Genomic DNA, 16,342 nt, shown 5'->3' on the forward strand with positions numbered 1-16,342 from the left:
CTTTGGAATATTTATTACTGATTTTAAGTCATCTTATTCTGAGTTAATAACCTAACTCCCTGAAGGCCAGATTCGTTGAACAATAGAAAATTTAATTATGATTGCTTTTAAGAAGATTCTTCAGCTGGCTTAGTGATAAGGATCCAGGAAAGACAAAAGTATCATAATGCATTCTCCCATCAGATGAAATGTTGCTTTATTCAGATTCTGCAGCCAGATTTTTAATTCACTATGATCTGCTTTAGGCCCCTGATCATAGACTTGTAAACCTGGTAACTGGTTCTGCCCCCGCCCCCGTCAATCCTTTCTGTCATTTGGGGATATAAATCTGGGCATGCGATCTCAAATGGCATTTCTCCTCCTCTGTTTTCCCCTGGCTGATTTATATTCTTCAGACCTTGATTATAAGATATTTATCACCAGATGAGAAATATATGAGTTATTACTGGGTCACGGGACCTTATGGAGCGAACACATCAGACCCGACTTCTTCCCCTCATTTCCCTAGCATAGGGTAAGTAATCTGCCTGCTTGCCTTTACATGTTGCACAGCCACTGAATGGTGAGGAAAGGAAGGCTATCCATGCAAACCTGCTCAGTAGTTTGGTGGGAGCGTGATGCCTGTCCCTTTAATTCAAATGTCAGTTTCCATTTGAAGAAGGCCTAAAAAGGCTGGCATGGTGAGGCTCCTAGGCACCGTTTCTTTGGAAACTCTTGGCAGTATCCATGGATACCCAATCTGCCGGAAGCAAGGTGCGTGATCTCTTTAGGAGCAACACAAGCGTGTACACAGAGCTGATCTGCACTGAAAAGAGCAGCGCTGCTCTGCACTGAAATGCTGCTGCATCACAGCAACAGTATGTAAAAGGCAGTAAATAGTTGAAAGTCAGCGAAGTCTGGTTGTTCATTGGAGATACGGTTTAGAAGAAAACAACTATATCTATCAGTGTTTTGGAGTTTTTTTCTCCTGGCATGAAAACGTGCACACAAAATAACCCTTGATAAAGTTCAAATATCTGTAACCGGAAGATTTCCTGTGGCCCTGGAGTTTTATTTGGGTCGTTTGCCTGTTGTAATTTTCATAAATCCACACAGAGACTCTCGAAGTCTTTACTGGGGTCAGACTTAATACTGGTCACAGTCATTATCTCAGTTTTCCATTTACCTACCAAATGAGGGTTCACAGTCCTAAACCTTCCTTATTGGGCTAATATATTTAAAAACAGAAAATGTAATGGTGTTATAAATAAAATATCCTTTAATAAGGACAAAATGAAGATCAGTAAAAGAAGATAGCTATTGCATTCACCAGCCGATGTCTACAAATAGTTAAGCATTATCAATCTAATGTTTTTTTCTTCTTAGGTACCTGTGCTACTTGTCTGGAATTGGTCTTCTGAATAACAAACCCTAGAACTATGTTGCCGAGTAAATAATTATTCTTGGGTTGAACTGTTGGTTGGCAGACCGGCTCCCCTACGTGGAGGGCAAGGAGAGACTGCAGAAGAGGCAGCCACTCCAGCTTAGTAGGTGGCCAGTTCATAAGCAAGGCAACTTACGTATGCAGCTTGTCTGGGGCGGCCTCAAGACAAGATCTCTGCACTCGCCTGTCAGAATCTTGAATTTATATAGAAGCTTTAACTGGCTTCAGTCAGTCATGTGTACCGTCCAGATGGTCTCAACCATTACCGTCACAAGGCAGCTTCCTGAAACAGCTCCTAGTGTGGGAATGGTAGGTGGAACACACATTACACGCACAGGGATGGGGGTGAGTAGCCTCCGATTGCCTGGGCCCAGCTCTCTGGTCAGCTGGTGGTCACATCCTCCTGATGACCTCCAACATGAACTCAACAAAAACAATTCCTTGTTACCTCTTGGTAATGAGGAAGAGACTACCCCGCACTCAAAAAGAGGAGCAGCTGGAAGGGTTGGTCTGCAGGGGGCACCTCAGGCTAGTTCTCCCTGCCTGGTCCCTGGGGCTGATCTGGGTCGGGTGGAGGTGGGGGTGGTTCTATCTCCAAAACAGTTCCTTGTTTTCCCATTGTCTGTGGGCTACCATTTCCCAAATTACAACAGACACACGAGCAGCTCCTGAGTAAGTAAGCAGTGAGAAGATGAGACCTACCAACCAAAAACTGATTTAATTATTCTACTCACACATCTCATGACAAAATGAAAAAAGAGATGTCATGGCCATTATATCGCTCCCAGATGAGAGGGAATAATTTTAATTAAAAACAAACTTTTCAATTAATAGAGGTGATGGGAATATAGTTTTTAAAAAACTGATGAAATTAGAATTTTTGAAGAATGGTTTAAAATAAACAGCTAGGGACTTTCCTGGTGGTCTAGTGGTTAAGACTCCATGCTCCCAATGCAGGGGACCTGGGTTCGATCCCTGGTCAGGGAACTAGATTCTGCATGCTGCAACTAAGACCTGGTGCAGCCAAACAAATTAAAATAAATAAACAGATAAAATATATTTTATTTTATTTTAGCTTTGAGGCATTAACACTAATTTTCTTGATTATTTTTCTACCTAATTTTAATACTGTGTTTTCAGATTGTAGGGTTGAGACTACTGTGTGCAGAAATGGGTTGGTGAATGAAAATACGTTTATAGCAACATAACTGCATTTTCTAATACAATGCAGGGTGCTGAATGCAATCAAAACAACGGCAGTGAGTTTACAAAAGGTGACCAGGCAACTGCAGATTGGTCACAGAGAGACCGAGGACACGCTGTAGCAGGGGGTGAGCAACACAGTCACAAGCCAGTTTGGCTTCAACCAGCAGGCTGGAAGGGTAAATTAGGGAGAATGCCAACGCTCCTACTGGCAGGGCTCCTTTGTCCACTCTGCTTCAAGTTTATAGCCCCACACCTATTGCTCCTGAGATTTCAGGCCTCAGAGATTATGTGGCCCTGAACCAGTTCGATTTTCAGTTAGGTGTATGGATTGTCCTGCTGCATTAACTTCAATGGAAGTTTTTAGGTTGGTCTTACTTCACTATTTACATATATCCACTTCTGTTTAATAATAAGTTAAAAAATGAACAATGGGGCTTCCCTGCTGGTGCAGTGGTTGAGAGTCCGCCTGCCGATGCAGGGGACGCGGGTTCGTGCCCCGGTCCGGGAAGATCCCACATGCCGCGGAGCGGCTGGGCCCGTGAGCCACGGCCGCTGAGCCTGCGCGTCCGGAGCCTGTGCTCCACAACGGGAGAGGCCACAGCAGTGAGAGGCCCGCACAACGCAAAAAAAACCAAACCAAACCAAAACACAATGAACATACTATCTCTCTATATTATGTATATTATATGTATTATATATTATTTATATATAATATAGTTATATATATTGCTATCTATATTATGTATATTATATGTATTATATATCATTTATATATAATATATAGTTATATATATTGCTTATTTAAATTGTGAATTTTTAGTTGGTAGGTCTATTCTACACTCTACAGTGTACATTTAAAAAACGTAGCTATAGGATGCTACTAACAACAAATGCTACCTTCTACCTAATAACAAATGTATGTTCCCATTTAGAAGAAAAAAGAAGCATATGATGTGGAAGGTAAGCAGTACTGCAGAAATCTGATTGTACTGATTGATGCTTTTTTCATTCTTGTGAGCAATTTGCAAACTGGAAACCGTTGCAGAGCCCTGCTTCTCCCATTTTCTAGCAATTCCCTTTTCAGCTATCTCTTGCCTACTTAACTCAGTAGTTACCAAGTTAACTACTACTCTAGGTAGATTAGAGAGAATTTTATAATTGTAGATTGTTTCAGCATCCTAAGGTAGTTGAGGTTATAATTACTTACATATCCTCTCTCATATTTTCCAAATTAGCAGAAGTTGATTTAAAATAGCATCTGCAGAATTATACCTACCACCTTTCAAGGTCATCAGCAGAACTGAAACGTAAAGAAATTAAGAATTCAAAGTCGTCATTAAAATCAATTATTTTAATTGCTTAAATAAACATAAAGAATTAAAGTAGGCGAGGGAGATTGGAAGCAGTTTGATGAAATTCTCAGCGTCATCCCAATCACTGCTAGAGACGGTCAGAAAGAGCCCCATCCTGTGGACAGAACTGAAAGGCGGCACTGAGCCTTCAAAGACATGCACTTTGTACAGGAGTCCAAGCAAAAATCAAAGCAAATAATTAATAGCTACATGTTTGGAAAATATGTTGAATTACACAAAAAACAAGGGTCGTGACCAACTGTGTACCTGCTGCAGCCGACATTTTAAAAGATGACAATCTATGAATACTAAAGTGTGATGGTCACGTGGTCCATCATCAACACAAATTCAAGTGGAAATCATTTAATTAAACTTTCAGGAGAAGCCATTTGAAGAACAAGGTCAAGGCCTGGGTCTTCCAGTGGGATTCTGGTCTTCATATCCGGTTGCGCGCGGGCAGGGCAGGGTGCCTGGAGGCGGCTGCGGGCGCGGGCGGGGCCCTAGCACTGCAGCTCCTCCTCCTCGGCCCGCCGGGGGCCGCCGGCCGAGCTCTGCGCGCTGGCTTGGGCCGTGGAGCTCAGCACCTCCTCAAAGCTGCCTCCGCCGTGGTTCGTCCCGCCTACTTTCGTCTGAAACGGGTTGAGACGCGCACATGCAGTTATTTCGTTATTTCTGTAATTTTAAAAATAAGATCGATTGCTTTCAAGTTCATAAATATACTTGTCTTCTTGAAAGGGGATGCAAAGGATGTAGAGAAGTTAGTTTCCTTTAGCAGGGGGCTAGGATATCATTCATATTTGGGTCCTGCGACTGGACTCGAAACTGTAATTTGTACAGATTTAGCGACTCTCTCTTTGTCTCTTCTACATCTAAAATTCTCAGTCCCTTCAGGGGCATATGCAGATCTGTGGATTTGCACCATCTACTCACTCACCCAGAGAACCGAGTTAATCAAATGGAATGGGATATTAGATAAATTCCCCCAATTTCACAAATGTGTGAATGCCTTTTAGTGACTCCAGCTTGAGTTTTCCATTTGGGATTTAGCAAGGCAATCTGGATTTCCGAAAAATGTCTCTTGAAAAGCAGAGTGGCTCAATGGAACATGATTTCTGGTTTCTAATACTTTGAGAGTTGGAGATGAATCATGGCTTAAGCACTGCTCCTCTCATATCTTTCCAGGCAGTTGTCTTTATAGGAGGAATATACCTTAAAATGCAAAGTTATGATGCTTTACGAAGCTCTCTTTTTGTGTACTTGTTATTGGCTAATAAGAATATAGTCAGGGGCTTCCCTGGTGGCGCAGTGGTTGAGAATCTGCCTGCCAATGCAGGGAACACGGGTTCGAGCCCTGGTCTGGGAAGATCGCACATACCGCAGAGCAACTGGGCCTGTGAGCCGCAATTACTGAGCCTGCGCGTCTGGAGCCTGTGCTCCGCAGAGAACAAGAGAGGCAGCGATAGTGAGAGGCCCGCGCACCGCGATGAAGAGTGGCCCCTGCTTGCCACAACTAGAGAAAGCCCTCGCACAGAAATGAAGACCCAACACAGCCATAAATAAATAAATAAATATTTTTAAAAATTAAAAAAAAAAAAAGAATATAGTCAGGAAGAAATCAATTTATAATAAAGAAATACGGTTAAGTATTTTGAAAAATTCCTTATTATAAGGTCTCTCAAAAGAATATTTAATGGTCCAAAATGCTTAATGCAAGTCTTGTTAATGGCCACATCGGCCTTCCTTTAACCATTAACAATATGGAAAAATACTTTGAGGAAAAGAAAGGTATAGAAGGTGTTGCTCTTCCCAAAATGCTGTCTACACCTCACTGTCACGTATGATCACTCACAAGGACATAAACCACACTGGGAAATGTACCTGCCAATTGCCTGGCCTGCCCTTTTAAAACCTTAACCAGGATTTAAAAGCAGTTCAGTCATCGCAAATCACACACGAACTTTTCTCCCATTGTCACTAAAATCCCTCTGCCTCTGTAAATTCAGTTACTAAGTTGAATTTTTCCACTCTGCTTGGGATTGGAAAACTCATTCTGGAAAGTGACAGATTATAAATATCTTAGGCTTAGGAACCACATCGTCTCTGTCACAAATACTCAAATCAGCCATTGTAGAAAGCAGCCAAGATAATACATAAGTGAATGAGCATGGCTGTGTTCCATACAGGCTGTATGAATGGACACTGAAATGTGAATTCCGTGTAATTTAATTTTCAAATCACAAAATATTGTTCTTCCTTTGATTTTTTTAACCATTAAAAAAAAGTGAAAACCATTCTTAGCATACAGACGGCTCAAAAATAGGCAACCAGCTGAATCTGGCCCATAAACCTTAGTTTGCAGACCTCAGGGACAGAGCACTGATTCCTCCTCCACTCTGTGTTACCTTAGCACTGGAAAGAAGCAGGGGGTTGGTTTCAACTATCTGATTGTTCACTATGGTTATTTCTTTTCCGAGAGAGGCAAGGTTAATTCAATGTAATTAACTCTACTAATAGTTCCCGTCTTCCGTCTTCCTCTTTAGTCGCATTCTCTTTAGCAAGAGAAGTCACACACAGTGTTGAAATCAGGTGAATACCAATTACTGATGTTTTCTTCTGGGCTTTGTTTTGTTCTTCTCTTCTAGTTCTTGATTTCTCAAATCAAAATAGAAAAATAAAGAGGGAGGAAACCACTTGGAAATAAAGCACTTTGGCCAAGAAAGGAGTGGACTAAAGGGGTTTCCTAACCATGCGGGTTTTAACTACACACTACAATACTTGAGCCAAGGACCTCCTTAAGCAGAGATGTGAACAATAAGCTTCTCCCGGACCCTTCCCTTCAAAATGTTTTTTCATCCAAGAAGTTGTCACTGTGTCCCCAACACTATAACTGCTCTTTGCAAAAAAATTTTATTTGAATTACTGAACTGGGCTTCCTGATCTTTCTTAATAAAAGTATCCGGTTGAAAGGACACAAAGAAACAGTAAGTATATCTTACCTTTTTTTATGGTTTTAATTCAGGCCATACAATGTGCTCACCAAAAAGTAGGGGCACTAAAAATATGTTCTGCTTGACATGGGTGCAGAACGGTCAGAGGGGATGTAGTTGCCCATGATTCACTGGAACATAGTAGAACATTCCAAATATGGTTTCATAGGAGCTGATTCTGGGTCTGTTTTCTGTTTGCTTGTTTTAGGTGAAATAGAAATTGTGCTTATTGAGTGTACAGGTGACACCAGCCAAGATGTCAAGTAATACATTGATGTATTACAAGGATGTAGGCAGAAAGGACTAAATTTTATATGATTTTGATGAACTGGCAAGTTTTTCATGGGAAATCAAACTATCTACACAATTGGGTATAAAATAAGAACGATCCATTGCGTGCAAATGCCAGATGGTGTGACAGATTGTGTGCAAAGATGGCAGGAACGGACGTCGCTTCACAGCAGAACATTACTCCTAATAGAACACAAATATGAACACGATTCCCTCTAAGTGGTGTTTGAAAAATCAGGCTTAAAGCAGGATGTGTGAGTGGAAATACAGCATATAGACCTGCAAGGAATTTCACTCATCTGTACTGATTCATGAGTCATTCCCTCAGCAGGAAATAACCTCAGGATTGAAAAGTTACAGAAGTTTTGGAGAAGATTCAGAACACAAAAGAAAACTATGCAGAAAATAAACTATACACAGAAGGGTTAAATATCTATTGTTTAGTCTGGAGGGAAAAAAAGGAATGAGAAGTTTGTAATTATTGAGGAAGTGGGAGGTCTGACACACAGCATGACTATTAGCTATTCTCTTGTTGCCTGTGTGGGCAGAGAAAGAGAAACTAGGTGGTGGGTGGGCCGTGAGTCTTGTTAGACCCATGGACAATCATGCAGACATAGAATCTGCTTTCAGGAGGCCTTGACACAGGCTAGTATCCAGTTGGCTGAGTTAGTTTTGTGCATGTCTGAGGAAGGCGGCAGGCTCTGTACCTTCCATCCAGATGCGGTGAGAAAAGTGAGAGGCTGACAGTGTGGATCAGACACTTATCTCATATATGAACTGTGAGCTAACCAGAGTTTCCTGAAAGCAAATGAAAACAGGTTGTTCTTTATTCTTCTTTTGCTTCTTCATACCTCCTTCTTCTAAAGAAAACCTAAAAAGCACAACTTCTCCTATGTCAGAACCTGACAACAGAATCCATCCTTCTTGGATTGTCTTAAGGCTGAGAACCAAATGTTGAGAAATTAACTCCTGGGGTTTTTGGAATCTTTTGTTTTGAAACTAGATATTCTGGCATGAGAAACGTCTGTGACACTGCAGGTCTCTACCCATAAAAAGTTTTTCCTACAAACAGCGGCAATTTAATGGCTCCCCTGGGTCCCTAAATAAATGATAATGTTGACAGGCAGAGCAGTAAAACTGCACAACTAGAGACTGCTGGTAAATGAAATCAATGAAAGCATGGTAAATGTTGAGTAATAATTTCATTCTTGAGCCTTAAACACCTAATCACAGATCTGGAAAAGAGAAGACTATGTGAAAGCCTCTTCTAAGGGGAAAGACCCTCCAGGTCAAAATCAATAAGAGCATCTAAGACCTCGACTAAGGAATAACTTATACCCTCACAGACTCTCATCTGGCAGCACATGTGAGCGTCGTATGATTCAGAAGCAGCTGGGTAATCAGCACGAGCCTATATGTGCTTTTGATCTGATTAAAGATCACACATATTCTTAATTTTCCTAGTAATAGGGAAATACAGAAATGGATTGTATGTAAAATAGTGATAATGGTATCAAGATGTAATTAAGTTTAGGTGGTATCTTTAAAAAATCTTAGTAGTATCAATGACTTTTCGTGTTTTAAACGTTCTATACAGTTAGGACTAGACTGATTTTACTTTTGCTCTTTTATCCTCTGTACGTTAACTTATCTATGCTCAAACAATAAATTCAATGATTTTTTTTTTTAGCACCTACTATAGAACAGGTATACTTTCAGTTTATACCCAGGGAACAAATGCACTATTACAAAATAATGCATTTTGTGATTCAGCTTTATTTTCCCTCCATGATAACCACACTGTGCTGTGCTCAGTACGTGAGTGGAGCAGGCAAGTGGTGTTGAGGGGCGGTGGATGGCAGGACAGCGCAAGGAACCAAGTTCATTTCTACTGGTCCGTGTCCAAACCAGAGGAGCTCTGAGCTGTTACTGAACTTTCACTTACACTCTAATTTCAGAGTTCACAGATCCTTTGTCCTATCCACAGTCATCTATCACATATCTGCTTCCTGGGGGATAGCATTAAGAGTTCTAACCAGTGAACAGATCAACACAAATCCCAGTTCGCTTTCATGAACAGTTCACTTCTGAATGATTCATTTATATAAACAACTTGGTATGGCTACAGTAACACTATTCAATATTGGTTTTCTTTATAGATTTATATGTGAAGAAAAGTGACTCTGTGCACTGCTGCCTTCAAATGCTGGTAGCCCCACCTTTGGAGCCAATGGCAGCAATGCCTAAGCTGTCCTGATTCAACGAACCCAGCGACACAAAATTCACTTCATCTGTACCTTAAGGCTTGTGACAGTTGTCTCAACCCTCTCCTCAAATGATTTGAAAGTAGGAGAATTCCTAAAATAACAAAAAAAGAGAAGTCAGCTCCGAAGACCTAGCTGTCTTAGCAATCGTGCTGCGCTGCCTGTTTTCTGCTCTTACTTGCAAACATCACCTCTGCACCAGAGTCAGTTGCTGATTTGCCACCTACACCAACCATGTTTTCAAATTTATTTCACTTCTGCTAGGTTAGATCCAGAAACCATAACCCGACATGGAATTTTTCTAAGTAAAATAGATAACTATAGAATAAATAATATAGCATTTGGCAAGGATACAACTGTAATAATTCCATGGTGCACCGTACATCATTTCCAACGAGTCAAAGGAGTGATAGCTTAATTTTTCATTTACTAATTAATTGTTTCTATCGTAACACTCCTTTTCCCAGCTCAGTTATTTTATAACCAATAGAAAGTCTATCTGAAGAACGTCACATTCGAGTTTTCCCACTTGGAATTTTAAAAGTCATTTATTTTAGTGAATGTGACATAAGACAGAAATAGCTAAAGGGAAAAAAAGGTTCAGATGTTTTCAAACTTTAAAGTTTTAAAACTAAGCATTTTCTCAACATCCAGGAAGCAGTGTTTCTGAAAGTCAGTGCGCCCATTATTTTAGGCTGAAATATACTCACTACTTGTTTAATGCTTGATCAAAATGCTGCTATTGGCACGTGTTATATTTCCTCCCAAAGAAGATACACTTACTTGTTCTTACCAGACAGAACCTTTGCTGTCTATCGACAATTTATTTGTGACTCATTCACTGTGTTAAATTATCTACATACCATCTTGTAACTTTAAGATTTAGATCTTTATTTGGTGCTTTTTGGTTTCCTATACTGGATTTGGCCACATGACATTATGACTTAATGACATCATTACCATTAAAAATGATATCACCAAGTCCAACTAAGGAAACAGGAACTGAATTAAAAATGTGTCTTAAATCTTGTGTTCATGTTGGCTTTCAGCAACAACAACTGCCATCATTTTCAGGTAAAAAATTCAACTGAACGTTACTATACTTGATAAGCCACTTGCCATTCTCTCTTGAGTGCAGAAGAAATAAAATAAGAGGAATGGCCTAAAGAAACTTCATAAGGGCGGATGGTTATAAAATACGGGCTTCATTGTATGGTGTGGGCTGCAGCATGGCTCTAATACTATCAAGAGGAAACTAATGTAGAGGATATGTTTTCGAATGAATTTGGCTTCATTAGGGATTGTCTCCCAAGACTCTGATGCTCTGGATGGTCACAAATGCATTTGCATCCAGGCTGTATGAAGTAACAGTGGTGAGTTCAGACGACCCAAGCATGGCATCACACCTTGTATATGACTCAAACATGAGTTGAATTCCTGTGAGGAATCCTCCACCGTACCTGTCTCACGATGAAATATTAGTGAAATTACATAAGAAGGATTCAGAAGTGTACACTTATTAGCACTTTACTTCCAATGCATGTTTTATTTGGCCAAGCTGGTCACATGACTAACTACCTGTCATCCATCAGTCGCACAGGACCACAGTGGGCAGACGTTCAGCCTAATGGTTCATGGTTTATGTTAGTTGAGCAAAACCTTTTTTTTTTTTTTTAAGTTAATTTCAGGCAAGCTCACAAGGAATACATTTGACCCATAAGTCACTAGATGGATTCCTGGTTTCATATTTTTATGAATTCCTGATTCATATTTTTTTTTCAAGGCTTTTTTGGACACCCAGACTTAAAATTTAACAAGTAAAGAAGCTCAGAGCTGCAGGCTGCACTGCTCAATTCTGGTGCTCTTATTCTACGGGCAGCAAGTCATTCAAATATGAACTAAGCCATCTTGAATCTATGCTCTCTACTTACCACCAAATTAGGGAAATCAAATGCTGTGGTTAAACTTCCAAAGTAACCACATAACCCCAGTGTAGAAGAGACATCATCAGATATATAAAACAGACATTCCTCTAATCAAATTACACTAGAGTGCATGCTGGGGAATACGGAGAAACTATTTATTCAGATTTAATCATGTCATATACAACTACAAACTTGTAGCACTGCAAATGACCCTGGAAAGAATTTGGCTTCAGTGGGCTCAAACTATTTAGAGTAACTGAACTCCCTCTAGAATGTATTCACACCACAGTATATAATATAAAGCAGGAAGAAGAGGCACAGTTCTGACTGAAGTGAGCGAGGGTCCCAGAGACTAGATCCCCTCCCATGGAGCCCCAACCAGGGCAGCGCAAGGAAGCACTAGGGCTCCTGGAAGCACCAAGGGAAGAGCAGTAAAGCTGGTTCTAGCCTCTTATTTTTAAACATGATGAAAATGCTGTCACTGAGGTGACCTTCCCAAGGCTGCCAAGTTCACCCCTCAGGTCACACAAATCAAGAGTGTCTGGACTTAACCCAGTGTGTCTGGTCAATAGCCCAAGCCCATGACACCTACAATACTTGTACAGGATTGTCAGCCTTTTTTCCTGAGGACTCTCAGAAAAGAGCATAAGATAGGTCATGGCATTTCCCTTTATATAAAGAAGGAAAAAACCCACAATGTATCAATAAAGTTAACACTTCATGCACATTATACACTGATATTATGTAAAATAATTTACACAGATTACCTCATAGCAGGCATACTTATGGAATGGCGAATGGAGTAGCTTCAGGGCAAAAGCAGATTAAAGGGAAAAAAAAAAGAAAGAAAAAAAGATAGCACAATATAAGTACATGAGAAACTCCCTATTCACAGTTTCAAAACAGCAATTTCAACTATCTGAAGTGTTCCCTGCACACCCCACCAAGATGAGATTTGTTTTTGTTGGGTAGGATGGGCCACAGTCACTTCCAAAGGAATAAGGAGACCAGGTGGTCCATGGCTGCATATTATTTCACTTCCTGTAGGTTCCCTGTAGGCCAGGGAGGAGAGGAGGAGACTGTCTGGTTTGCCCTAGGTCAGCCCAACAGCTGGTGGACATGCTCACCTGGTCCAGCTCCCTTCTCCTGTTCAGGAAGACAGTAAGGGGCAAGGGGCAGTGCCTACCTAGCACATAGAGCCAGGCAGCTAAAAGCTAATCATTCCATTGTAGAGAAGCACTCCAGAGGACTGTGTGTAGTTAACATGAGTCAATCAAGGAAACACATGCCAGGTAAACGCAATTCACACAGTCCAACATGGTGGCAGGGCTTCTGCATCCATCCCAGGACATCTGGTACAAAGATCAACTTTTCTGAGAACTCTTAAGATCATCAACCTTCTCACCCTGTTGATCCTACAGCGGCTAACTCGTCTTCCCTCTGATCGACTGCCTGTTATTTCTATGTGAGTTCCACTCGGAAATCAGGCTGCAGGAAGGGAGCAAGCAAAATGGGGTCCATTTTCCTAGGCTAGCATGCCCTCATCCAATTTCCACCACAGTCCCGGCCTTCTCTTCTCCCAGGAAGCTAACAGGTAGGGGATCAGACTCATCACCTTCCCCAACAATATCCACTGAGGTCATCAGTAGGGGCGGCACTTTACTAGAACTCAGAAAGAAAAGGACAAAGAAGTGCAGGGGATACTTACGGTCTTACCCTAGACCCTCCATTTAGAAATCATAGGCAAATATTTCCTCATAAGTTACATTAAAAAAAGAATTACTAAAAGAACTTCATCAGCGTTATAAATTATTCATCTCTTTAAATACAGGTAGTTTTCTTAATAAAAAAAATTTTTTTAAGGCATGTAATAAGATTCTACCTAAAAGGAGGCTTAATTCAGAGACGTGGGACTGACAGTTGCACACTTGCTAACATTTGAGCTCTTCCGGTGGCCTTTCTCCTCTTCACCTTCAGAAGGTACAGAGAGTTGAAGGTAAATCATCTGCCTAAGTAACAGTTACTAGGAATTCAGAAAAAGACAACAATCTAGAGGAAAAACTTCTGTTTCTCGACCTCACTTTCTGAAAGTTTCGTAAACATACGCAACTCGCAATTGCCACTTTCCTCTTCTTTGAATCTAAGGACCTCTGCCAGTGTAAGAAGGCATGATGCAGAAGGAGATTCCTGAGGGATGTCTCAGCAAGTGAAAGTCGTGTAAATGATTCAGAAGTGAGATACACAGGGGCTGAAATAGATTCAAATATATTAGGCGCCCTATACTCTGTAACTCTCCCTGGTTGTGAACACTCTCAGCAACAGAGACCTGGTCTTTGGCTGAAGCGCACCCACAGTGGGGCTCCGGGGAGGAAGGGAACTGCTAGGGAGCCAGCAGGGCCCTGGGGGCAGCGCTTACCCGATGGAGTGAGACCTGCAGCCGGAGCAGCACAGGAGAGAAGAGCAGGAGCAGGGTTAGCACATCAGGATGCAAGGAGCCGGCCTCACTGCCCACTGTCCCCTCTTTGAAGAGCCCCAAGGAAAAGACGAGGGGACCCCATTTGTTACTCTTTTAGAGTACACTGACTTTTTAATGTCTTCACAATTACTTTACCAACCTACCGTATGTGTGCTTCTCACTATTTTTCTCATGGACATATAGAGGTGGCTGGATTCTCTAATAAAGTCACACGCCTCCTCCAAAGATTTCCACTCCACTAGATCACACGCAGTTTGAACAAATTCACCGAGAAGTCCCAAGAAGATGGCAACATTATTAATATAAAAGTGATTCTAATAGCTTGCATTTCTTCAGAGTACTTTCATAAATGTGACCTTATTTTAACTTCAGAGAAAACAGTCTAGTTAGGTAGCTATTAACCACGTTACCTGACAGGTGGAGAAGAAGCCAGAGCAATTCCGTGACCAGGCTCAGGGGCCTTCACTTAGTGGCCGTCAGGAGAAAATGAGAACCTTAGCTCAGGAAATCTTATTTATTTTTATAAAACATCTAAATTAAATCCTAACATAGCGCTTTTCATCCAGTTATTAAAAGGCCCAAATTCTAGGTTTTCAAAACCTGTAAGCATTAACTTTTAATTATTTTAAAGAAAAACTGAGAGGGGATTCCCTGGAGGTCCAGTGGTTAGGACTCTGAGCTCTTACTGCCAAGGGCCCGAGTTCGATCCCTGTTCGGGGAACTAGGATCCCGTAAGCCTCGCGGTGCAGCCAACAACAACAGCAACAACCAAAAAAACCCCACAAAACTGAGAGGTACTGTTTTTCTTCTCAGGTATCTGAATTTTTCTGTCTATCTTTTTGAAGAAGTTCAGAAATTTGTTCCCAGAATTCACAAAAGAATTTTATGGTATACCCAACAAAATATAAAATAATATGATACTTTCAAACTGAAAAGGGGTTCAAAGTAAAATGCCTGTGATAAAATTTTAAAATTTCCCCACTATCATTTTATAAATTGGCAAATTAATTTGAACGAAAAATTTAAAACTTACTAATTGTTCTCTTTTGAGAATCGTTATTATATTAAACTTAAATACTTTTCAAATATGACTTTTACATATATTACTTGTTCTAGTATAAAAGTAACAATTCTTTGTAAAACTTTTTGCTTTCACAGAGAGTTATCCTCATTTATTTCAAATGTTAGATATTATAGTTTGAGAAAAATATAGGCCTGAAAATATAGGTCTACAAAATATTACAGGCCCATATCTGAATGTGGACTACATTTCCCAATATTTTTAGCCACAGTTTGTAATGGAAGTTTTGTATCCTCTACACAGAGCAATAATTAATGAAAAGTTTGGAACTCCTGGGAAACAGGTTATCCATTATGCTAAAACAAAGCCACATTGAAACAGGAGGAAAGGCAGTCAACACAACCTTGATACTATGCCCAGCTCTTGTAGGAACATGAGTATGTCAACATGCTGCACGTGTGAAACACAGTCCTCGTTCTCTACAACTTATGAAACACACTGCACTCCTGTTCATGGACTCTCCCAATTTCAATCCTGTGGGGTCACCTTGTAACTGAGAGAGTCACTTAGTAAAGGTAAAAACTGGCATTTATTGAGTGCTTAATACATGGCAGGCTCTCTTTTGCTACTTGTATAATAAACTGAAGATGTTGTTACTTATATCCCCATTTATAACTGGGAACAGCCACAGATTCCTAGACGCCACCCAAGACCTACTGAGGTGCAACCTTGGAGAGAGAGGTGGAATCTGGGAATATGCATTTGTCAAGCTTCAGAGGTGTCCCTAAGGTCTGCTACCGTTAGAGAAACACTATTCTAGTCGGCAGTATTATGCCACTGAATCCCAGTGTTCAAGTGAAAGGTTTCAACTAAGTATGTGGAGAACAAACTTTATAAACATGACAAAATATATTTTCTTGGATATAACTGGTGATAAGGTCTTTCCTGTTTTAAGGAGTTATTTAATTAGTTTAGATAAATGTTTTAATGCCACTGAAATGACTGCAAATTTTTATATAATAAAGTTAGGGTTAATTCATAATCCAGAGTATTTACCGTTCATCACACACTGCCTCTGAAGAATTTTAACTGCTTTTTGTTATTGCTTTATTAGCAAAAATGAAGATAAAGCAATGTACTCAGATTCATGCACATGTACTTACTTAACTCTAGCCTCAGAATGCCAAGTTGTTAAGATGATGCATGAATTTTGGGCACAATCCAGTAATTTTTGACGTCAAAAAATAACTTAAACACAAAGATATAAATATTTGCCTCTAGGTATCAAAGCTGCAGGGTAACAAAGAAAGCAATAGTTTAAGAATCCAGTAAAATAATACACACATATTTTTTAAAAAGAAGAAATATAAAATGTACTTGAGAAGTTTTTAAAAAGT

At 40.4% G+C, this 16,342-nt stretch overlaps 1 protein-coding gene across 3 annotated transcripts in view; it reads right to left on the reverse strand.

Moving 5' to 3' along the window:
* Nucleotides 1-4,481: 4,481 nt before the first annotated feature.
* TPD52L1 (TPD52 like 1) overlaps nt 4,482-16,342 on the reverse strand; it is a 36,312-nt gene continuing 24,451 nt past the window's right edge. Inside the window, exons 4-7 of one of the 3 annotated variants that reach the window (XM_065888595.1) lie at nt 13,865-13,879; nt 12,216-12,254; nt 9,557-9,617; nt 4,482-4,610 (exon numbers count right to left, since the gene is read on the reverse strand). In XM_065888595.1, coding sequence (XP_065744667.1) covers nt 4,482-4,610; nt 9,557-9,617; nt 12,216-12,254; nt 13,865-13,879 — 244 coding nt within the window. The remainder of the gene's footprint in view (nt 4,611-9,556; nt 9,618-12,215; nt 12,255-13,864; nt 13,880-16,342) is intronic. The other 2 variants (XM_065888596.1, XM_065888597.1) reach the window with 2 other exon arrangements.

The sequence above is a fragment of the Phocoena phocoena genome, chromosome 12 (genome assembly GCF_963924675.1).
Source record: "Phocoena phocoena chromosome 12, mPhoPho1.1, whole genome shotgun sequence".
NCBI lineage: Eukaryota > Metazoa > Chordata > Mammalia > Artiodactyla > Phocoenidae > Phocoena > Phocoena phocoena.